This window comes from Tyto alba, unplaced genomic scaffold, assembly GCF_018691265.1.
Source record: "Tyto alba isolate M040663 unplaced genomic scaffold, T.alba_DEE_v4.0 Super-Scaffold_3, whole genome shotgun sequence".
NCBI lineage: Eukaryota > Metazoa > Chordata > Aves > Strigiformes > Tytonidae > Tyto > Tyto alba.
This window is the reverse complement of record NW_024881304.1, coordinates 14,037,957-14,063,155: the sequence shown is the minus strand read 5'-3', so window position 1 is coordinate 14,063,155 and position 25,199 is coordinate 14,037,957. Positions and strand designations below refer to the sequence as shown.

Below are 25,199 nucleotides of genomic sequence, written 5' to 3'. Positions count from 1 at the left end.
GGATGATTGGAGCAGAGTAAATGGGATCTTATTTAATGTTCTATGCAGAGTAGCAGCCTTTATAAGGCTATTGGAAAGTAATTATATTTTCCTTTCTTGACCAGACAAATAGATGGTTACATAATTAAATAATTACACTTAATTTTGTTAAGATCTGAATGATGATTTTACAGAAGTCTCCTGCTCCTTGCTAATTTTATATGAAGGTCCGATTTCTCTTTTAGTGTTAACAATCCAGGAAACAATGAGTTGATTCTAGCTTTCCTTTAGGCCAGGCAAGCATATCACTGGTTATAGATCATAGATGCTCCATGAGAAATTAAGACTACTGCAAGAAATAGGTTCTCACAGAATATGGAAGACTGAAAAGGTCTGGGACTTTAACTAAGTCTAAACAAAGTGTACTTGCCATTCTATTCTGGACTTGAACTTGACATTTGAACAGCTTTCTGCTATAACCTATTTGGGTTTATTTTTTAACTAAAAATTCAAAAAATAAAATAAGCCTTCCTGATTTGACATTTGCACATCTGGTTTTAGTATTTTACAGGCTTTTAATTTACTTGGGTATTTTTCCTTAGTTTTCTCAGTCTTGCAGCATATGGGTTTCCTGACCTAGATCCCACTGGGATTCAGTGACAGCTTGTTTGTTAATTTGGGTGGGGGTAGAGCCTAGTCATCAGACAGAGATCCTTGTTGATGAGTATTGGACATTGAGCCTTTTTTTATATATAGGCCATGAGATAGACATATAAAGCCCATCATCATATTCTTTTACCATACAATCACTAGCCAGCTGGATATTTACAGTTTGAAATGGGATGACAGATGCTAAAGAATTTTACACAAGGTTAGATTTACAACAGCAATTTATTGGAGCAGCACTGTATGTTAAGGCTAAGCCCTGCTCAAAGTGGTAGCGAATAGGTGTACCAATATTCACAGCTACCAAAATTTCAGGAAGGCCCCCTATTTGAATCAAGTCAGAAGGGATGTTTGCATAATTACATTCAGGCATGCACCTACATATAGAAGTGACATTTTTTCTCATGATATGTGCTAAGGAGGAAACTAAATACTTGTGTTACAGAAGAAATTATAGATATCCAGGTGACTTCCAAGGAAAAGGTGTTGAAGTGGTACAAAAAAAGAAAGTAAAAGCTAGCTAAATCTTGCAAATACATTAAGTGAAAGTCTTAAGTGCCTTGATTGCTACAAATCAGTCCTTTTCCATGTTGTGCAGTAGTACTGTGTTGTGGGGTCTAACTGACGTTTATAGAGTGCTTTGCATTTCTACAGTGTCTTTCATCTCAGAAACTTTAAATGTTGGTAGTAGGAGAAGTCAAAGTACTTCATTTAAAAGGAACGATATGAAGGTGAAAATCAATGTTTGTTATAGACCGAGATCTCCCTAGCATTTTTACAAGCACAGTAAAATCACTCATCATATCCTAGATGAGAGTACAGGGCAAGAACTCCTTGGGTCAGGATATTTTTTTATCCTTTGCCCATGATAACACGCTTTACTTAGATAATTGATTTTGCATGGATCCCACAAGAAACTCTGTCATTTGTGTATTTGCACTTGGTTGTGAAAGCTATTGACACGCATTGGCAAACAAAAAAGGCAAGGCAAGTTCTTCTGTACCCATGCACGCCTCATTTTTCTGGAGGTTATTTGAGCTTCCAAGCACAGGCCCATCTGATATTTTGAGAAATATTGCTGTAGATAAATTGAGATGCTGAACTCAGAAAAAAGCAGAACATGTGAAAGAAAGCATTTAAATATGCAGAGAGGACATACCATACTGCCTGTGTACCCTGCCGTGAGTTGTAGCTATACTACTTGATTGCAGTTATAGAAAATTTCACTTAGGTCAACCCATTCTTCTGTCAATGACTAAATTGCATTTAAAGTAGTCATGAGATTTTGTTTATACCTATTTTCTTTATGGAAATAAACATTCTTGAGTAAGTACCTCCAGCTTGTCTAACAGCTATTGCCAAGAAGATAAAACATTAATAACTTTTGTCTGTAGAGTAGCTATCTTGGCTAAGTGCGTTAAATGCCTCTAAGTAAATCATCACTAGCCAAATCATCTTCCATCCAGGCAATTCTATTAGTACTAGAATTTCTGGGAAGGAAACACTCAGATTGGAAAAACTGTGAATGGGATTAAAGCATTGGTTAAGAATTTTCTGTAGGGCCAGAGAGCTGCAATGAAGAATAAACCAATTTTGGCTGAAAGCCTATCTGGGTTATAGACTGAAAGGAAGAGAGCATATAGGAACAAGAAAACAAAAAATCAATGCATAAGAAATAGATAAAAGAAGAAATAGCTGAGAAGATTTCCCTCCCACTGTTTTTGAATGGATTTCAGAACCTTTGAGAATTCAAAATGGATGCTAATTCTGTGTCAGTATTCAAAGGATAAAAGGAAATATACAGTAGAATGAATAGTGTACTGAAAGTTTATATGGAAGAAAGGTTAATCCAGTGGAGTATGAAAGACATCTGTATTTGTCCAGACTAAGGACAGTATGAATTTGCTTGTTCGAGTAGAACACACAGAAATCCTTAAAAAAAAAAAAAAAAAAAAATTGGCCCATAATACATGAAATATTGAAGTTCTTAATTCTGAGACGCATCAGTACCACGGTTCTTTGGGTAAACAACAGGATGGGGAGGTATTTTCTAATTTATTGTTAACTAAAGAAGGTGCTAACCAACATCTATTGGGATTAAACCTTTTATTTTTTAAATTTGAATTCTGACTAAAAAGCTGACTAATAGATCTCTGGTCAGTTGTAATTCAAAACGTATTTCAGAATACTTGTGGTATTCTAGGAAAAGCACTAGTATTGACTGTGCCATTTTTGAGAGGGTAGACAGCAATTTCTAGATACTTAGGGACAACTGAGGCTGATCTCAGTCCTGTGTGAATAACTGAGAAGCTGATATCGTATCCAATTAGCAAGGAATTCTGGGTGTACAGATCACAAGAGTTTATGTGGCTTTCTGAAAAAAAGATTTGCCAGACACAACTGATTTCATTTGCTAAGGAGTTTTCAAAACGAATACAGATAGTTTCTAGGTTTAATACATGTAAGTCGGTTTTTCAAGTTACCTCCGAAGATAATATATAATTGATTCAACTAAAGATTTGGTTACCAAATACTTCTGAGAATTCAAGTCTTATTTTTTGTAAGCTATTTAATTGTAAACCATATACAATTGTGTGCACTGCTCAGGGTCACTTACTTAGCATACCTCAAACCCACATCTCTCCCCAGAGTCATCAGTAGGAAGTGGTAGTCAAATGGCACATACCTACTGGGATTTCACAGTACTTCACTCTACACCCAACACTCTGCAACGTTTTCAGCAGTGACCCGAAAGCAAATAGAGAATCTCTCCTGACAAAAAAATGTATATGTTTCACCCACTGGGGCAAAGGAGTAATTAATGACAAGCCTAAGGCAGTTACATGGCCTAAACCTACTCACAAGAAGTGGAACCTGTTTGAAATAACTGTGTTAATAAATACAAATGCATTGTGGTGTGAAAGTGAAGAAGTTCAATCAGCTCAGTTTATCAGGCAGAAGATTGAAAAGTCACTGGATTACTGCATGTTTGGTACCTTCACAGGGAGAAAATGTTTGTTAATAGGTGCTGTAATGTAGGAGAAGAAAGCACAGAAGAGGTGGGAAGAGGAAGAAAACTAAGTCTGTGTGTTTTATGCTGAGGTTGCTTAACCATCAGAAAAAAATGACAGTGGGAGAAGTTTCTTTCTTCACCTGTTCCGGATTGGCTTGGAAGATACTGTGCAGCCAAACACAACTGGGGAGCACAAAACAGTGAATAGTGTGAGGCAAGATAAGATGATATATTGACACCTTTTGGCTTTACACTCTATGACCCTACTATTTCTGTGGAGTCCTGTTATCTAGGGAGTGATGTTGGCAGAAGATTTATTTCTGGCAGGGTTTCTGGCTGGTTTCTGGCTGATTTTCAGCAAATCAACTTGCTAATGTCAAACGAAAGCAGTCTCCTTGCTCTTCATGAGTGTGGTTGTGTATGAGAGCGACATAGCTGCTCTCATTTCTTAGAAAAGTCATCTGTTGAAATGTCTCCAAGGGTGCCTCAATCTGAAAAGAAGAGGGAGCCTTTATATCATCCAGTGAGTCGCACAGTTACAATGATAGTTAAAGGACTCTAGCTATGAAGTTGAATTTTAATGGACTAGTCTCAATGGTGTGTATGTCACAAGCAGCCACAGCTAGTTAGGTCATATAGATCAGCAGAGTGGACAACTACAAAGAAAATGGACATAAAATGAGTGTAAGAATTAGTGGATTGCTACAGCAAAGAATTGGGGATTTGCTGGAAGCTAATGGAATTAGATCTGTATTAAGTATTTCAAAGTGTTGCCATACCTCTGAGGAGAGGTATCTGCACAGAATAGAAATCAGTCAACAGAAGGGTAGGAGTCACTTTCTATGAAAATGTCTAAACAAGAGGTGAATAGAAGGTGAAATATGCAATTTATTGAAGAGCTTGTAGATCTTGTTTGAGTTACAGATTGACTCAGCAATGTATCCCATTCATATCTATGCTTGTCTTAGTGGAAGATGGTAGTGCTGGAGATGATGGGCCAGTTTCACTATCTTCAGTTCCACATGGACCAGGAAGTTGCATGGGCACAATCGGTCAAAAATGCTGTGTGAACCTGCTCCTGTGCTGCACTTTTGGCCAGTCAACTAATGCCTTTTTTAATTTTAATCAGGTGTTAGGAGCAGGTTGATGCAGGTTGCATAGATGAAAAAAACCCGAATATTTGCTGCATTTTCTGGGGTCCTAAAATATATTCCACCCAAACCAATATGGAAAAGGTTGGATCTAAGGAGTTATCAGAGTAACCAAGGCACAAGGGATTCTAGTTGTCTTCAGGAGATAGGTGAGTGAGAGGTGGTTTTCAAGGTCTGAAGCTGAACTCATGTTTTTAAGGTAGCACTAAATATATGAGAACGTGGTCACATGTCAGAGTGCAGGCGAAGCCTCAGCATGCCACCGCATCCACACGCACAACAGCGCTGTGCAGAGCTGTGCAATGCAGCTCCCAGGCCTCCCAGGAGAACTCGCTGGCTTTGAAGCAGAGCTCTGAAGACACAGCCAGCTTGCTACCAGGATCTCCTGCTTGCTTAGAGACCTCGGCACATGCCCTCAATCTTCTTGTATTTTGACTGCTAGACTTGCTCGTGTTTACCTGAAATAAATGTGATATAGAAATTGAAACAAATTTAGAAAGTAACAGAGATAAAATAGATAAAATATGACTGGACCATATGTCTGGAGTGGAAGTGATTGCTCACATCCTAGCAAGCACAGTTAAGGTTCACCTGTTTTGTCAACAATCAATCAGCATCAATGCAAATGATCTAAGATCCAAATGACTGGTGAAAGGAATCATGTATTTATTTTATAATTTTATGAGATTGAAAGAAGAGTTTATAAAGGCCAAACTGGTATTCCAGAAGTATATTTTTCATGGTGCTTTTCACATAGGCTTAGAGTGAAAATGCAAAACAAAAGTAATAGAATGAACATTGCAGTAATATCCTGATGTCAGCTTGTCTGCTTGCCACCCTAATTTGAAGGTTACAGAAGTACGAATATACCTTGAAATTAAAAGGGAAAAAAGTGCTTTACAAGAAGTAGACTAAATTATTTTTGTTTATAGCTTTTGGATGTGGTATTTTTTAAAGCATACAATTCAAAATTTTGTGCACATATTAGCATAATGCAGACTACATCAACATTTTAAACCATATTTTATCTTGAAATCCAATTTAAATTGTGTAAGATTGTGAACTGACTTATTTCATTATAATTTTCTGGGATTTGATGAATCACATGAACAAAACTGAGATATGCATGCAGATGTTTACAGCTGTTTGTGGGAAGTTATATCTGTTATTAACAGCAGTGTTACAAAGTCATGACTACATTTGTAAAAATAACAAGCACGATCTTATTGATGGAAATTGTCTTAAGGGTAGAAAATTAATACATTTGCACAGTTAAGGTGTATTACTGTAGCCTTCCAAAACATACTGCAAAACTGGCAGTGTAACTGCAAGTAGAATTTCAGTTAATTATCTAATGCTTTCCAGTGGTTTCTACATTCTTATCTGCACTATTTGCTGACAGATGTCACATGCTTACATCTCTGTGCAATTCTATTTTCTCACCCAGTGAAGGGAGAAACTGGCATTTCTTCATCCAGTCTCACATATGCATATCCAGGTTAAACAAGAAACCTTAATTTCATTCCACCTTATAGGAGGTACTTGACTGAAGCATGTAAATGAAGGAGGCAAGTCATCTTTGTATACAGTGGAGATGTAAAGGCACTTCCAGAGGTTAATTCAAATGTTGGAGTCAGTCTCTGGTGGTGCTTACCTGTCGTCACCATTTGCATATGGCATTTACCCTTCTGTGTGCTGGTGAAGTTTTAAAGCCACATATTTAGCTCAAACATGGTGTTATTAGCTATTAAAACAGTAACTGTTGATTCTACCTTTTGAAATCAAACAATTGAACATCACACAGACAACCACCCTGCTAAACCTAAGAGTGTTAAAAAAAAAAAAAAAAAAAAAAACAAACACCAAACTGTATTCTGTTTCCCTTTCCTATTTCTTTTTCTAGCTTCCATTGTCCTACAGAAGTGGTGGTGTCATATGAACCCCTGTTTGGATGGAGAGGACTGTAAAGTATTACCAGACTATTCAGGTTGGTCTTGCAGCAGTGGAAATAAAGTCAAAACCACAAAGGCAAGTACAGAGATCACCTATATTTAAAGGTGGCAGTCTGCTGATAGCACTTGCTTATTGCATTGCATCTGCGGGTATGAACACCAGTACTGGACTTGTCAGTGTTTTGGGAAGTAGTGATTAATGCAATTGTTCTCAGAGAGGGAAATGTTGGGTCAGAACTGTCCTTTCACTGACAGCCTAGTTAAGTCATTGGGTGCTAGAGTCAAAGTGAAGAAGGCCCAGTCCTTAGTGACCAAACTATTCAATTCTGACCAGTACTATAGGGATAACCATGTTCCAGGATCAATTCTTCAGTTTGCAGACTGAGTACATGGATCCAAGGTCTTTACCAATGTCACCTAAAGTTAGATTTCTGTGCTACTGGAAAGCCCTTTTAGCTTTTGAAAGAAGTAGCGTGCATTGGGAGTTTTGAGAATCTGCACTGATGTCAGTGGGAACTGTGGCACACGGAGCACCACTGGAAATCAGGCTGGTTCAGGTCATTTCTAATTGCAGGCCATCCTGTAGACAGCCTGATTTTAAAAATAAAACTTTTCTATGCCATCCTGTTTCTTTAATTATTGGCCAGCGGAGAGAAAATATCATGTCCTCTGTCTGCTTAACAATCTAAAATGAGTTCAGTGCATTGAAGTTCAACAAATCTTAGCAAACTGAATATCTAAATATATCATAAAACAGGAGTCCTTAGCAGGCAATAGCAAGGAAAGACATATGCTTAGCTTTTCCTTTTACAGCCTCTTCTAGTTGGGAATGAATGTTGTTGATTAGGTTACAGTCTGAGTTAATAAGCAAATGCTGACACCAAATGTTTAATAATGGCTGTTCTAAAGAGTGAAAACTATACTAATTTCTGGATGAGGGAGAGAAAATTAGATGGTTTGGGTAACTGTGGTATGATATTGGTGGTCTAATGCCCAGCTACAGACATTGCACAGTGACAGGCTCACTGGAAAAATCTGACCAAGCCAACCAGTCTGAAAAACCCTATTCCTGTTTTTAAGATCAGAGGAATTGTTGTAAATTCATTGAATTATTTATCAAATGCTAAAGATGTAGTCTATAGTGTGCCTAGGTTGTGCTGTCCTCCTGTGATGGATACCACACTTGAAAGTTGACCTGCACACTCTAGAATCAGTATTGGTAACTGGCAGTCAGGTGTTGCATGATATGATTACCTTCAGCGTTTACATTTTTTCATAGGCACTGACTTTACACAAAAAGGACCTTATTGGAAAAGAGTAAGCCAGGGTTAAATACACATGATGCCTTCAGTAGATACTAGAAGGGTGAAGGGTAGAAGAAAAAACTTTGTTGGCATTGATGACTTAAGGCCTGAGGCATCAAGTCCTCATTCATGCAGTTGTGCCTGCCTTCCCATGAACAGTTGCCTTTTAGTTCATTGAGGTCAAGTGACCACATGAGTCATATGGCCTGTGTTCATGACTCTTGCCCTTAAACAGTGAAAAGAGGCAACCTGAATCAGTGGGAGTTTACTAATAGAAGGGCAAATTTGGCATGGATCATTTATTTTATTATCCATGACAAATATTGCAACCAGCAAACTGCAGAATACGGTAATGCATTCTGATGAGTTTGGGGATGTCTTTATAATGCTAGAGTGGGACAAATCATCCTGCCTGCAATTAGACCTGTGCAAATTCATCAACTCCAGTGAGTTTCTGTGGGTCTAACAGAGGGCAGAGTGTAGCAATATGAGTGCAAATGTTGTTTAATTAAACTCTTCCTCTACTTTACTGGTATGTGGAGTAATGCATTTTGCATTGATTTTTATCACCATAGGAGATTTCTTTGAGGGGTGTTTAATTGAAAGGATAAGAAAACAACTGGCACTTGTCCTTAGATGTGAATCACTCTACTGTATTACTGACATGAGAACTGTTCATTTTCCTTGCATGGTTTTGTTTTTCTTTCAATGCCCTGTGTTGTTTTAGATTTGAGCATGTTAAGGTAGGACTGTATTTTCTTGTGCATGTGGTTAGCAACAGCATAAGGGAGATCCTGATTCTGATTGGGGTCTTGCAGTATGACAACAATATAAATGTAGATATGAATAATGAAGTTAGTGGTTAAACATTACATTGAAATAGCACAAGAGAGTCCTAACCTTTAACTAGCGATCGGCCATGTTATAGAAGGGAACGGGCAAACTTCCTTAAATGGCAGATCCCTTAAAAAGGTGTCCCTCCCTTTTTATTTACTCTTTGCTAGAAATTCTTCCACTGTTTGCTGTATGTGTTTTATGTATGGATACTTCAGGGAAATAATTACTTTCATGCCTTTAAATACTTTGGTTTTGACCCATAAAAGCTTTTCCCATGCATTTACCTGTGTTGTTAGCCAGTGGACCTTGAAGAGTTACTTTTGGAGGCTGAGATTTAACATAACTGTTTCCTCAGTAGTAGTGACATTTCTAAAAGCTGAGGATTTGTCATACTATCACCAAGTTGTTGTACTCCCGTAGTTAGCTTTTAGTACTGTACCTTTTGAGAATCAGTCTGAAATCAGGAAGTTTATCTTCTTTATTGGTCCAAGTAAGAAAGGACATGATTTCTCCAGTGGTTTGTGGATGGGATTCATTGTGTCCAGCTGCAGGCATGTTTCCATCGAAGCCTAGTTTTTTAGAATTCTCCAAAGTCATGTGGGGAGAAATGGGTGATCTCACAGCATGACTGTGCCCATCCACAAGAAAGTTCCCACAAGTACTTCTTTCTCCCTCCTGTACCTTAAGGAAGCCCTGGATGACGAGCTTACATGTAGATGCCTGCTTGCTAGACAGCAAAATCTGTCCTACAGAATCTATCTTGGCATCCGTATTTCCTCTGTAGGTATTTTGCCTGTTTTGTGGGTCTTTTCATCTGTTGACCAAGATATAGTTATTGCAGAAATATAATCAGTAATGGTAACTCTGGATTCTAAATAGAAGGCACAGGTAATATTGAACTGGAAGGCAAACAGAATGGAAAGAAAATTTCCCTTGTTATAGGGGAAAGGGGGAAGTATACTGTAAGTTGTTTTTTTATTTTAGAAATGAACCAAAGATTTGTCCAAACTCAGCTCAGTCAACAAAATATGTATTAAGTATGTTATTAAAACTTCATGTAAAGAGGCCTGTATGAACTGTCAGACCCTTAGTCCAAACCGTATAGCAGCCTCTGTGTCTCATCACTGGAATACTTAAATCAGACACACCAGAACCCTTGTGGACAATTATAGAAAATGTGCACATACATAAAATTCTTCCAATTTAATAGCTAGCTTATGTCAAAAACACGAGAGTTGAGATCCATTCCATACTAATTTTATTTTTCTGTTATGTACGAAAGAAGTTCTCATTACCATTTAAATTTCTAATCAATTTTTAAAGCTTTCTAAGGCCCTGGGATCAGTGCTAGTTGGGACAATGACTTCCACAGGTTAATTATACACTGAAAGAGGAAATGCCATTTAATCAATTTTAAGTCCTCTATCTTTTCATTTTGTGGAAATATTAGAGTAACTTGAAGTATATGAAGCACAGGAGACTCCTGGCACTACTCAGTATTTAGATGACAGGTTAGTAGCTGAGTGGAACAGTTAAAATGTTAAAAGCCAAAGAGCTCATATCTTACATCAGTTACCTCAGGGAAAGAAATAAAAACTTCTCTATGCTGAGTGTCTGTTTAGTTTTGTAACATGTCTAGACACTACAGAGCAGAGCTGACAAAGCTTTCCTCCTTGGAGGCTGCCTATTCTGATCCACTTCCCATGACCCCTCCTCGCCTGGGTTTGCGCATTCTCTGTGTGCATTAAGGCTTGCACGTACATCCCTGAAGCACCCGACTGAGCGTGCATGTGGTTTTAAGGGGAAGAGGCCACAGGGTCCTGTGGGAGAAGTGTTATCTGGGAGTGGCTTCTGCTGCCAGAACGATTCATCCCCTCTGCAGACCATGTTCTGTCTGATCCCTATTTCCCTCCCATAAAATGGACCGCTGGGAATGGATAGCAGTTTGCATGAATGGTCTTTTGGGATGTAACTTACACACTTGTGCTGTAGGCATTGGTGTTGAAAATGATGTTAAGCAAGATAAAGTTTAAGGAGATTTCCATGAGATGTTGCTGGCAAATTTAATCGTGAACGGCCATTTCTTTATCTGCAAATCTCCCTTATACTTTTGAATAGTAGTGTAGTTAACATTTGCATATAGATTCTGTTTCTCTGCAAGGTAAGTAGGTATGGCTGGGGCAAGTTCGTTCACGATGTATCAGTGTGTACAGTTCCTTTACAGCAACAAAACACGTTATCTTTGTTTGATCGATTCTGTGTAGGTAACTCTTTCCTCTTCTTTTATAGGTAACACGGTAGCAATGAATAAACCTGTGGGTCACTAACAGAACAATGGCATGTGCAACTGTTGCTTGGCTGTTACACAGAGACCCTTTTTTGTGATGATGCTATTGACTTAATGCGTTGAACTTGCAAAACTTGTCAGCAAAAAGGACAATACTTCACCTTTCAACTGTGGCTGCAGTTCCTGAACCTGGATTTTGCTATACAGAATGGTACATTTTAATTTCACAAGAAAAAGCAAGGAGATTTGGTTATACCTGAAATGCACCTTGGATTCCCAAGGATCTAGCGCCTGGCAGAAGTTAGTGGAAGCACACACCTGTACTTCTGCAGTACATCAAGGATAAGACTTTCTTAATGACACTAAGATATGTAAAATTGTTTCAAATGAATTTAGATCATGACTGTAACCTACGGCGTCATGGAAAGAAAATGCTTATGTTAGAACTGATACAGATGATCTTCAAGATCCTTTCCAACCTAAATGATTCTATGACTCTATGGATTTGTCTGAGGTACCTCTCATATACAGTACAACATAAAAATACAAATCTGATCCCAATGATAAGTGAGTTGAAAGCACAGTGTTAGTAAGTTATGTCTTAGTGTATTTTCAGCTGTGATTTAGTAACTATCAAGGTTGTATGAAGGTGAAAAGATGGAACTTATAAATCAGTAGCAATTATTGTAGGACATACTTTGGTTATATCTGTGCAATTAGATTTATTTCCTTAGATAGTTCTAGGTATTTTAACATGTACATTCATAAGTGATGGCAGGAAAGCATGAGGAAGAGACAAAATGTGAAAGTAGACATAGTTTTTCTCCTCCTAAAATAAATCCATTCTCCAGGGGAATAGCAAAGCATACATATTCTTTGCCTCTTTGAATCTAGATATGGAAAAGAATTCAGCCATTAGCTAGAAATATTCATTCAGATACCTCAAAAAAAAAAGAAGAGAGCATGCTTGTACTGCATAAGGAAGGCTTACTGGAAGGAGAGTAATTTGTTTGGATTTTCATAGCTTTGGTTATATCCTAATAGGTAATATACTTAAAATTCATACAAAATTCTAGATAAAAGTGAATCTTTGGTTTCAATTAGTTCTTGTTTAGAATTATTATAATAACTAAATGTCCAGTTCCTCGACAGACTGAATTTCCAAGTGGTTACATTTTGTGACACATAATTGTTCCATACTATTGTAGATGCATTTCATACTATTTTTCTTATTTGCCTGTTACATTTTCTTTGTCATTAGTCTTCATAAATAGAACAGTAAGTAGAGATAAAGCTGTAGCCAGTCTGTTCCCCATTACATAATTTTGTGGCTTCAGATGCATTGAAACAGACTAAAATGCAACGATGCAGATGGCTATCATGCAGATGAACTGCTGCTGACCCAGCTACCGAATTCATGATTATGCTTTATGTAAATATTAGGGTAACAATGTACAACTCATTTTTATATAGACAGAAAAACAAAAAAAAACCCACCAAACAACAACAACAAAAAAAAGTGTGTTGTACTAATTTAGGTCATAGTGCATAAGCTTTCTAGTTTATGGGAAAGATGCCATCAGCAGTGTGAAGCTGTTCAGAATAATAATTGTTAGCTTTTGATTTGCTGGAGTGAGTGGGAGTATTCAGCCAGGTAATTCCACTGAAGTCAGTGGTGGGAAGATCTGGCCCTGTGTTTTTTAGTTTTGATTTCTCTGGTTAGTTCACTTCCAATTATGTATTTGATTACAGCTGGGATCATAGTGGTCATTGTACTTGGTGATAAGTAAATAAGAGATTTTTCTGCTCTGTGCTTGGACAGCTGAACAGTTAATAGACTCTGCTTGCCCTAATGAGCTCTACATTCCTAATATTTTTCCATTGTTTTGATTTTTCTGATTAAATTTAAAAATTACCTTTACTATTTCTACTGTTTCTGTGTGTATGCATTCGACAATGTCATCAGTGAAGATAATTTTTATTGACTATTTGTACAATGTTGACCCATAACTGATATTTATTTATTTATTTATTTATTTTGGTAAGTGCTCTACAGAGGCATAATCAAAACCATTGCTGAGATGTTCTAAGTGGATAAACAAGAGTTTTGGAGAGAATGTATTATTTTTCTCCTTTTTGAAGATAAATTCAAAGTAGATACTTTATTTGCCAGTGATCATACACTGGTTTTGTGGTGTAATTGAGAACAGACCCAAAACTGCTTACATCTAATTAAGTCTTTTCTATTTAAGGCTTGTATTTTAATACTTACCCAAAAGGGATACAACATGTTATGTGCCTTGCAATAGCCTCCTGGAAGGTGCTTTTGCTGCCACTGAGGAAGGGGGAAACTACAACTAAATTCAATAGCATGGGATTATGAAATACAGTCCAAATGAATGACTTGTCTTCCTAGATCATCAGCCCATGACAGATTTTATATTCCTAAAGTAGCTTCGTTCCAGAGGATCTTGGGTTGATTTGCAGCTTTTTCTGACTCATTGCACAAATGCTGTAATATATGCCTGTCTCTTTTTGGAGGATTGCTGCTGCTTCTAATGCTGTTGTCTGGCATCTGACACCGGCATTGCCCTTCTGCTGAGCAATATCAAAATTAAAGTCTTTGCCAGCAGCTCTGTTAGTATAAGAGATCAGCATCCCAGGTTCTTGGTGTATTCTCTATGTAAATAACTTAGTTTATGTTTACCTACTTGTTCTAGAAGATCAGTTTTTGTAACCAGCATACTTGCAATCTCTTAGAAACCTTGGTTTACATCCCACTGTTAAGCTTCAACGGCACTAAAACCTGTGGGGTCATCGTGTCCAGACTTTTGTCTGGGCAGGCACTGTCTCCTAGTCTGCTTCACAAAGTAATCCTCTTGGTCTTAAAGTGGCAATATTTTGCTATACAATTTCTAACTAAAGTTGTTGCAGACCCTCACTTCTCTGATGAGATACTATTCTAATATCCAAACTGAACTGATTCATGTCCTGATTACACCTATATTTTCTTCACTGTGTTCTTTTCTCCCCTCATTAGGATGACCCTGATGTATTTTCTTTCACCCAGGTGACATTTCAGTAGACATTTAAATAACCATGGCCTCTTCATCACCTTTTTTTATTCTGCCTACCTTTGTCACCCTCTTTGCATCTCTTGCAATTTATGTGAATCTGTTTTTGAACAAGGATTGCCAGAATTATGCACTTTGTTTGACATCTGCTATTGCCAGTTTTCTAGAGTGTCATTAGCACTTCCCCATCCCTGCTGCAAATACTTCACTTTCTACAGCCTATGTTGCTTTTGCCTTTTTCATAGCTGCATCACACTAGCAACTCAGTCAGCAAGTGTATGACTAATATTCCAGGCTTGCTTTTTTCAGCTCATGCCTTCTTGCTGATAGCGTATGTTCTTACTGATTCTACCTCGGAGAGTGGCCTTGAAGTTTGTGCTGCTGAATGTCACCTGCTGTTACTCTCCCAGGCTGAAGTCATGAGGTGCTGCTTGTTTGCTGTGTTGAGGTTTTCCGTGTGCCTCTTTGCAAGGCCACGTTTGAACACTACCGAGATTGACTGGTGAGGAACTCCACCTTATCTCATTTTGAACAGAAAGTGCTATTGTTCACTCTTTAGCCATTTCCTTACCACTATCCTTATCTTCTCCAATTAGATAAGGAAATATCTGTGGTATCAAAATAAATGCTTTGATATATAGATTAAACTAGATACATGGAATTTTCTTTATCTAGAAAATAAATTATCTTAATAGAAATCCCTGTAAGGTTTCTCTTGCATCCTACAACTCTGTTAAATCCATGATGGATTTTATTCCATTTTCCATTTACCTCTAAGTCTCTTATCTTCAAGGATTTGTGTTAGAATTTGTACCTAAAGAGCATGAATAAAATTTTTACATTTGCAGTAAATTTTCTCAAGGGTTAGTTCATAACAAACCTACAACAATAGAAACTGTCTTTGAAGAGTAACAATGTGCTTGCAGACTGAACAGACCCTGAGGTAAGAGAACAGTTAAGACTTCTGTCATAACAATAGATGCTTCTGTATCTATTGAAATATAGATGATTCTGTGAGAAACTTTTAACTATTTAGGATAAATAAATGCCTCTAAACTGTAGTAATGTCATATAAAGGACTTCTTTTTGTAGCACAGTCGCCAAGCACTGCATTGTGGTAATAATTCTGGGCAGACTCAGAATGGATCTGCTCACCTTGGAACTTGGAATATGCTGCTCATGTTGAGTTTGTGGTTTTTTTGAAGGTTATGGCTTGCAGGGATTCTCACTGCATGGAAATGAGACTCCTACACCTGAAAACGTGGAGTATGTATTATTTTCCACTTCAGTTACCTTACTGTTTAGTTGAGCAACTAGATCCCCTTTGCAAAAGCAGGATTATCTAGACAGTGATAAATTTGGAGGTTTTTTCCAAATTATGCTTTTATGAATAAGCAACATACCTCCTTTTGATTTTCTTTCTATTGCTTGTTAAAGAGTTACTCTTAAAAAAGAAAAAAAAAAAAAAATAGAACCTAGGCAGTGGTTGCAGCTTGTACTTTAAAGTTTAGAACCTTGTATAAATGTCTCAGTTACCAGATTTTTCTGATTTGGATGAAAATTCACAAAGGTAGTAGTTTCAAATAACAGCCTGTATCAACCTTCAAGAGACTTTTTGCATTTATAAAGTACTGTAGCTTTATTATTGTTATGAGGACAAAGTCACCCACCAGGAGAAATTAATATTGCTGTTAGAACACTTCAGGGGCCATTCTACCCTGCTCTGTGTGTGTGTGTATGTGTGACATTCCCATTAATACTAATAGAAATTACATGCGCTAAAAAGAAGAGCAGTTTTGGAAGCATAGATTAAAACGTTTGTTATTACAATCATTTATACAAAATGAGAGTCAATGAAATTTTGCCAGAAAAATCACTATGGACTGTGCTGAACATGGAGGCTTGAGCCTGTGAAATGCCACTTGCATTTTACCAGCCCAAGATGGGCCCTAGAAATTAGTATGGCTTTCTGGTCCTCTGAGATGTAATGCCTTGTAAAAGGTGCAGACATGGGGGAGACTAAGGGGTAAGTCATCTCTGGCTTCACTCTTCTTCCCCATACCATACAATGAATAAAGAAGGTTGTGTAGTCCATCTTTGTACACCTTTCTGGGACTGACATTCAAAGGCTTATAATCTCTTCTAGCCAATATACGTTTTTCATTTTGGAAGGTGTCTAAGGGCATGGTCATATCACAAGTGGTTAAGCAGTGCATCTTAACAAGATACTGGTCTTTAGCTGAAATGCAGGTACCAAACATACTCGTGGTCTATGGAGATATGAAGTAAAGTGAAGTAGCTTAAATTACTATGAAGGTTGAAGGTGTAGGGCAATAACTTTTAAAGGTATATTAACTGTCATGTATAGTTGTCTGCCTCGGATGTAACCTGCATTGTACCTGCCAAGTAGTGGTTATTTAGGGACATTGTATAATCCAGCACTATCAGTGAGTTCTTCATTTAGGATATAAAAGGGTTTTATGTTTGTAAGTGAAATTTTGCAGAATTGACTCTATTTAGATCCTGGTATTTAGTCATTGAAGACTTCTTAGCAGAGGAATAGGAACACAAATGTTTTGTTCACTCACTAGTTATATTTCACTTCATGACAGTCTATACTGACACGAGGTTGCATGGATTGGTAAGGGCATTTACACAAAAATTTATAAATTGTAGGAATCCAGTATCCTTTGTGCTCTTTACTATATGCATTGAGTGAAGGTTTGGTAATCCCACTCATGTCTCTTGGCTATCGAGTCCTTATTTGTATATTTGTATTCTCTGCAATTGAATATTGTGGGTGGATGAACTTTCTTCACTTTTTTTTTTTTTTTTAATTTGAATCATTAGGGAGATTTTTTACAGAAATGCCTTCCAGTCAGGAAACTTCTTGCTGAGTCTTCTGAGTAGAGGGAAAGTTTTGTTCAGACATGAAAAGAAAGCTAAGGAGGGACAAGGTTCATCCAATCCCACAAATGATCTCTACAGGGAGCCAGAAGAATAACAAAGTAATATCAGTAAGGTAACTTTACCTCAGGATACTCCGTATTATTTATACAAAGGTTTATTCAATAGACTTTTCAAGGACAGTTGACCCGTGGCCTTCATGTGCCTGAGACCTCAGAGATCCACAATAAAAGGAAAAATAATTTTCATGCACCTTAAAGGAACATCTACAATACTATCCACCAGCCACCGTGAGACTCAGATGAGGAACATTGCAACAGTGGAAAAGCAGCCTAAAAGATAACAAAAAATTAGGTACAGAATCTGTTTGTCTGCTGTCTAGTAGTATGCAGATCCACCTAAGCTCACGTGCTGAACGATTTTCCAGTTTACAAAAACATGATAATTTTTTTTTCTTTACCACATTTTTCCACGCATATTCCTATATCTTACAATTCACTAGACTAAGTGATTTGCAAGCAAAACTGTCAGCTGTTTGCTTACCCTTTAAATTAAGTGGCCCACAAATTAGTCTACTACAGTGGTAAAATCAATGTAAAATGCATTACTTTAAGTCCCATCAAAATAAAATAGGTGCTTTGTAAAACAGCACTGGTATTCGCTGGATTAAATTCTGCTGTCATTTGGATTCATATGAAATTCCTGGAGTTGATGAGTTCACGCAGGTCCAGATGAATGCACAACGATGTTCTGTAGCCTGTCTTTTGAAGATGTACCCACAGACAGCAGGAGGCATTAGCAAATCCACGAGGAATATTGTAGGAAGAGTAAACAAATGGTACTGCTGCTTTCAAAACTTTTACACAGTTTTTGGAAAGTAATGGGAAAACTACTTCATTATACTTTAGACCATGGCTTTCACAGCGTATGGATTAGGTCCTACCCATATAGAGAGCATAAATATCTAACAGTGGCCAGCAGTAAGATGATGGCTTGTTGGCAGTAGTTAACGCACATTTATTTGACAGAGACTGTGCAAGTTGTAATGTGACTGTGCTGAGAGTCTAAACATATATTCCATATCCCATAGAGAAGAGGCTGGGCTGGGTACTCTGCACCCTTAGGACCCCAGATTGATTGGGGTGTGTGTGTGTGTGTGAAGGAATTGAATTTTCTTTCCCCATGGTGTGCTGTCCCTAGACATTTTCTCTGTATGCTATGTGTGCTATGAATTCGTTTCAATCTCCTGACAGTAGGAAAATACAAACAGTTGAGAAGGGGACGTGAATTCTCACAGCAAGGGCTAAAAAGAACATTTTTTTTTGTCACTTAAAGTAAAGCAGACAAGGTAGTATATCCCACAGGACACTAATGAGCCACCTGATAACACCAAGTGCACACTTGACCTCTTGACACATGAAGCGAAGATGACAGATGTACTGTCAAAATACAAATCTATCAACTTCATCATGTAAATCTACCCACAGATGCTTTACAGTAGTGATCTGAGGGGAAACAAACATTTTAACTTACAGAGTAACCTTGTAAACAGGAACTTTTTACAAAAGACTCCAGTTAATAATTTATTAACTGTAACAGTGTCATGAGAAAAAGATACCAAGCATTGATTTTTGGCATTGAATGACAACAAAGCCAGTCCCCCAGTTTCCACAGTAATGATGCACTCGCTGTTCTAGTGTTGGGGTGCATTGCTATTCATAATGCATTTGCATAAAATCCTGCGTCTCATCTTTTATATTATTCATTTTGTGCTTTCCATCTCCCAAATGTGCTGAGTTGCTCCCTTAAACACACAGACTTCTATTCTGCAGGTGGAAAGGATCTCAGTGTCACTTCAGGACGCTGATTTTTGCTCTTTAATTAGGTTTGTAAAGAGTTTAGTACTTAGAGAAGGAATTAATTTTTTCTTGTTTGCTTGTTTATAAGTAATTTATCATGACCTCTCCAAATGTTAGCATTTGCCCTGTGTGAAGACAATTTTCCGAGATGTGACATAGGTTTTAATTAGGCTGGGGTAATCATGTCAAAAAGGAATTTCCTTTTACGAAGCACACAGATATTTGCATTCCTTTAGCAAAATCTTTTGGTTTTTTTTTTTTTTTTTTGTTTGTTTTGGTTTTTTTTTTTTTTTGGGGGGGGGGTTGGTTGTTTTTTTTGTTTTGTTTTGTTTTTTTTTTTTCATGATTAAAGATTAAGCCTAGAAACAAAATATATTGGGACTGCTGGAGTTTATGCAAGACAAAAATTTTTGAGCTGTTTATAATATCTTTCAGGACTCTACTCACAGAGCTGCATTTGTGGTACGATATGTTGATGGTGAATGTATCAATATGTTAGCTTTCATTTTAGAAAGGTTCTATCAAAATATCTGTAAATATTTTTGCAGAAAAAAAACTCAAAATGTGAGTTGGATATATCTCTGATTGTCATTGCTCTGTCTTTTCTCCCTTGTGCCCTTGCTCTTTCTTCATTTACTCACCCACTGGGTTATCTTCCTCACCACAACAGATTGTCTTCCACGAAGGTCATAAAGACCTTCATAAAATTCCTCACCCTGGGTTCTTTTCCTGATAAACATTGATGGGGAATGGAGATCTGTGAATCAGCAGAGGGCAAGTGGCTGACTGCTGAGACAGAAGTCTTTTTAGTGCAACTGCTGTGACTGCCAGTGCACCAAGGTGAGTTCAGCACGTTGACTGCTCAGGGGTCTGGTCACTCCTCCTTTCCCAAGGTTTTGACTCCGAAGCTTTGCTCCTCTCCTCCATCCACCGAGAACATCACGCATCGTCAAGGGTGGAGGAGAGAAGAGAAAAAGTGTTTGGGAAAGGAGGGATAAAAGGAGAAGCTGCAGAAATTGATGGTCTTGACCTGGGTGAAAATGGAAAGCTGTAGCTGTTGGTCTTTTCTCTTTGCTCAGGAAAGAGCCTCAGCCACACAAAAACCAGCTGGCCACCACATCAAAGCAAGGATCTGGCACTGAGCAATGATGTGACAAGTTCAGTCCCTTTTGGACATCCTCACTTTGGGAAAAGGCCCTGATATTCATGAATTAGGAAGGCTGGCTGGGCTGTGTGGGGAGGTTGTGCTGTGGCGTGTTGATGTGATTTCATAAAAGAAATCTTGGTTTATTCATTCAAGCATTCTTCTGGAATTCTGTAGTCATGTCGTGTAAAAGAAGTGTGGTTTTCAATATGATCTAAAGCCCCCATAAGCACCTCTGAAGATATTTTAGTTAATAGTTCTGATGAGGCTATTTCAGTCTGTCAAATCAAATCAGACTTTGCTCCTCCTTTAGAGAGATGTACTTTTGTAGACCTATGGTTTAAAGGACTGCTGACAATTTTAGAGATGCTACAGTCTGCTGAATTGCTGCAGGTGCATTGATGGGTTAGACCCTATAGGCCTATTCTAAGTCTTTAATGTTCACCATATCAAGAATATTTCAGCAGAGTTATATTCCTGGGTCATTGATCTGGTGATCCATAGGTATGCAGAATTACGCTCTGTCAGACAAACTTTGAAACAGGTAGGAATGTATTCTGTACCCTCCAACAATACTTTTTTACCTTAGGAGAGTCTAAATTCAAGGATTTTTTGGAGATTCCAGAGGGTTTTTTAATGAAAGTATGATGTTATTGAGCCTGCCAAAGGTGTTCTCCCTGATCAATAAGTAGGAATATAAATTGATAAGTAGCCTCTGAAATTATAAACTAAATTATTTCCTTTCTTAATATTTTCTACCACCACACAATACTTTCTGGGGTATGATTCATTATATCCTTAAATCTAGGAAAAATCAATATTTGATGAATAACAAAGTCAATCCTTTATAACTATTTTCTCTGTCAAGTTCATAAATGTCCTGATCCGCACCATGGAGATCAGCTCTCAGTTGATTTCAGGGAGCGGCCAAGCAGAAGACTAGGAGAGAGGGTCACCTGCTTGAGAGAAATGCCAGATTTGGTTCTGCTATTAACTGTAGTCATGCAGACTGTGGAGGTTGCATTTGAGATCCAGTTGCAGGCTGTTACACACAAAGAATGACAAGATGGCTGAATAAATGCAGATAGTCTTTTAAATGCAATGGATATCCTAGTGTGCATGTTTATCAGTAGAAATTTTGCGTGAATGATGAAGCCCAAAGGTGTTCAATCAATGTCTGAAAGCGATTGTATCCCTCTCTGCTTTATTGCCTATGACAGTGAGGGCTAAGAAGCTGAGTCTGTTCCCGTTCTGTCCCTGAGGCACGGGTCCAAGGGAGAAGCCAGACTGTAGTGTTTGCCTAGTGTGGATTCCTGTAGCCCGCCTGACTACAACTGTCAGTCTGCTGTGTAGTAAGTAGGTAATGTAAGATGTAAGAAGCTTTGCCAACTTGTCTATCAAATATTGACTGTGTGCAGCTACCGTGAGGCATTACAGGATATGCAGTGGAAAACTTGGCTGTGTGGTTAAAGCTACATCTATATTCATTCAACCCATGATGTAGATCCAAATTTTTCTCACTTCTGTTATCCTTTCCCTTCCCTTTCTTATATCCAAACTGTGTATAAACACACATTCAAAAGGCAGTGGAGAGATATTTGTTAAAATCTCCTGCACTGCTGTTGCATGGACAGAATATGATGAAAGCTATTTTTCCTTTCAAAATAGCATATTTTATTCTTCAAAAACATTTACGGTATTGTGCACTGGGGAGAGCTCTTCATAACAGCATTTGGTTCTTACAGGCAGGTGCTGCAGCATGGTTTCCCATAAAGGACGGGTTTAAGCTTTGCCAACTGCTCCACAGCTGCAACCAGATGCTGTATGGACACAACATAGCCATCCTGAGAGCGTAGGGGAAGCTGGTAGCTTGCTGATGCTGCTCTCATTTATTTGTGACTGTAGAGATCGCATCAAGTCACTGTGGAAATCCATAAAAGGATTTCCTTTTATGAAGCTGGAAAGGCTTTTACGTTCTAATGCTGCAGCATGCATGGCACAGCATAACTTGTGTTATCGCTTTTGCTGTTTGCTCTGTTTATAGTCCCTGTTGGGACTGATTTGGATCAGTGATTAATGCATGCTGAAGGCAGGCAGACTGGTATATAACGGTGAGCCCAGTGTCAGGAGGGAGGCAGAGGTGGAGATTTTCCAATGGCAGAGTGATCAGCCGCTGGCTTTAATCAGTCTCCAGCACTGGCTTAGCCAGTTGGATGCTGCAAAGCAATAAGGAGCATCCCATATTTACCAGTACTTTGTTTATTTGCATGGCAGGGAAGTACTGAATGCACAATGCTGTGCTGACATCAGGTTGCAGGAAGGAAGAGACAGATAATGCCAGATGAGAAGCTATGAAACTAAATGCTTCTTATTTCTTTTATCCACCTTCCCATGTTTCTAAATTAGCTTGATATTCAGTGGTGGATTGAAGTTGTGTTAACTGAAGGCAAAATGTAATGTTTTATTACCTATTATGAGCAACAACTTTTTTATTTTCATTCCTTTACTAAATAAAATGTTAGATTTGCAGAGGTGCTAATTTAAGGCATATTTCTAAAAATCTGTAATTCATTTATTTAGCTTTATAGACCAACATGAACTTTTCTTACTTTGGTGGTTTTTTTTTTGTGGAGGGTTTGTTTTTTTGTTTTTTGTTTTTTTTTTTTTTTTTGTTTGTTTGTTTGTTTTTGGTTTCTGCAGGCCAAGGAGACTGTCTTCTGTGGCCCTGCAGGTGTGTCTGTCAATCTTAATAAATCCTTAAACTTCAGTTAATATCTTATGCATATTAGTCACATGTGAATTTAATCACCATTGTGAGTGCCTACTGTGGGTCATGGTCGCAAAACCCATTTCCCTTGGAAATAATTACCCTCAGCTGTGTATAATGTGTTAATAGAATTGCTTTAAAGCAGGATAGCAGCCCTATTAACACTTGCCACTGCTCTGTGTATTTTCAGTATGTCTTTCTCTTTTATTGTGTACCATTAGAATGGAAATGGCTTGGATGCAGTAAATAGTCTGGTACTGACTGGCAGCTGTGAGCAATGAACTGACAAGTGATTTATTCAAAAGGAGACATCTAACACTCCAAAGGCAGTTGTTTCCTAGCCATCCTTGGAGATGAAAGGTCCAGCTCTGCTGCTGTGAATACTCAGGTGAAGTGGTCTGTTTAACTGCTCTTTTGCTGGCTGCTACCTGGTGTTTCTAAGAGCTGCTGAACCAGACTGTATAGCTGCACATGCCAATAATGGTCTCTGGTGAACTTTTCTTAGTTAAAATGACCTCAAAACCAGCAAATGGAACAGAAGGGTGAGCAGGAGACTTCTAAGACCTTTATGAGATTGTGCAGGGCTGTCTCGGTCTGCCCCAGTAATCTTGGATCTGCCTGTGTGATGTGGAGCTGCTTTAGCTGGTTGGAGCGAGGGTGTCTGTCCCATGCCTACACCAAATGGCAAAGGGCTGTGCTGGTGAGCTCTGGGTTGAACTCCTTCAGGTGGAAAAAGCAATTGGCTCCTGTGTCCCACACCCTGGGAAAGATGTAAGCAATGAGCAGTACCAGTGGTGTAAGCAAAGGGGAGAATTTGCAAATCATTTCGCTGGGTGGTAGTTACACTTAGAAACAACATTTATTTTTCATGGCATCTGCAATCTTCCTTCGCAAAGCACTGTTCATTACTTTAAATTTGAAGGAATTGCAGAAAATACGTGACTGTAGTTCAGTATATATTTGCATTGCTTTGCTTTTGCAATTAACTTGTTGGCATAAAAGTCATTATCTGATGACATCTGGGAACAAAAAAAATATGTTGTCTGGGGCAAAGGAATTCTGCCCATCTTTGAAACAGCCATTAAGACAAACACTTATCTGGTTTCGTGCAAACAACCTGATCACTTTTTTGGCAATTTAAATCAGCTGGCATCATCACTGTGCTTCAGGCTCCATCCCAGCATCAGAGGTTGATAAGTAATAAATGTTCAAGTCAAACCTGACCTAATGCAGGCCTCCCAGAGCTTAGGAAAATCTTACAATATTTCAGCCACAGCAGGTGCAGTCTGTAATCCTTTATTAAAAACTCCTGCCACACACACCCCCAACATGTGGTGGGGTCTTATGCAGATTAAATCTGACATGTTATGAAGTCACTACAACCTTTTTCTTACTCCTAATTAAAGGAAAGAAAGCCAAAAAAAGGATGAAGTACTTCTAAATAGAAATGTGAGGCAGGTGGGCAGAAATGATTGTGTTGTGTTTGGCAATCACTAGGCCTGAAGTTCACAAGATGCGGAGGGTGCTTGACCTACTGTTCTTCCTGTGTGTGCGCTTAAATTAAATCGTAGGCTTTCTGTGAAAGGTAACTGACATTATTTAATTAAAAGCCTCTCTTCTGTTCTACCTGGACTTCTAATTCCAGTGCAGTGTGTAGGCACACGGTGCTTTGTCTTTCCAGGGTATAATTAGACTTAGTAATGCAGCTGTCCCGTTTACAGTGTAAATCCCCCTAATGATAAATGGAGTAGACTTATGGAGAAACCCTGACGGTACTTCAGACAGGGAGAGTGGATGATCTTTGCAAATAGCTGGTGGGTAGAAAGTAAATCATTATCTGCTAATAAGCCTCTGATTGCCGGGTGGTTTATACTGTGGAAGATTAGAAAACTTGACTTTGCTTTTTATTAGTCCTGGCTGCAGAGCTGGAGCACAAACAGGGAGTAACTGGTTTGTTTATGGGCAAGATTCTGACCTTCCATCTTGAGAATCTCTCTGAGAGTTCCTGCTATGTTAGAAGTTTTTGGTGATTAAAAAAAAAAAAAAAATCTTTGTAAATACCTAGTCGCAGGTAGTACAGGGGGCAGGTTTGGCTATCTCTTTTCTGAAAGCATCCAGCAACCTTGGTCAGATGCAAGACAGAGCCTAAATTCTCCATAGTCAAATAACAGGAGACCTCTGTGTCCCCAAAAGCCCACAGAATCAGGAGGTGGAGTAGATCAAAACTGGCAATGAGGACATGCTTTTACCCTCCTTTGT

General features: G+C 38.3%; 1 protein-coding gene across 1 annotated transcript in view; it reads left to right on the top strand.

Annotated features, from left to right (window-relative positions):
• TAFA4 (TAFA chemokine like family member 4) overlaps window positions 1-13,110 on the top strand; it is an 83,888-nt gene extending 70,778 nt beyond the window's left edge. The window contains 2 exon segments of the mRNA XM_042799611.1: window positions 6,713-6,837; window positions 11,192-13,110. Of these exon segments, the coding sequence (XP_042655545.1) occupies window positions 6,713-6,837; window positions 11,192-11,203 (137 nt within the window). The 3' untranslated portion in view covers window positions 11,204-13,110.
• Window positions 13,111-25,199: the final 12,089 nt, after the last annotated feature.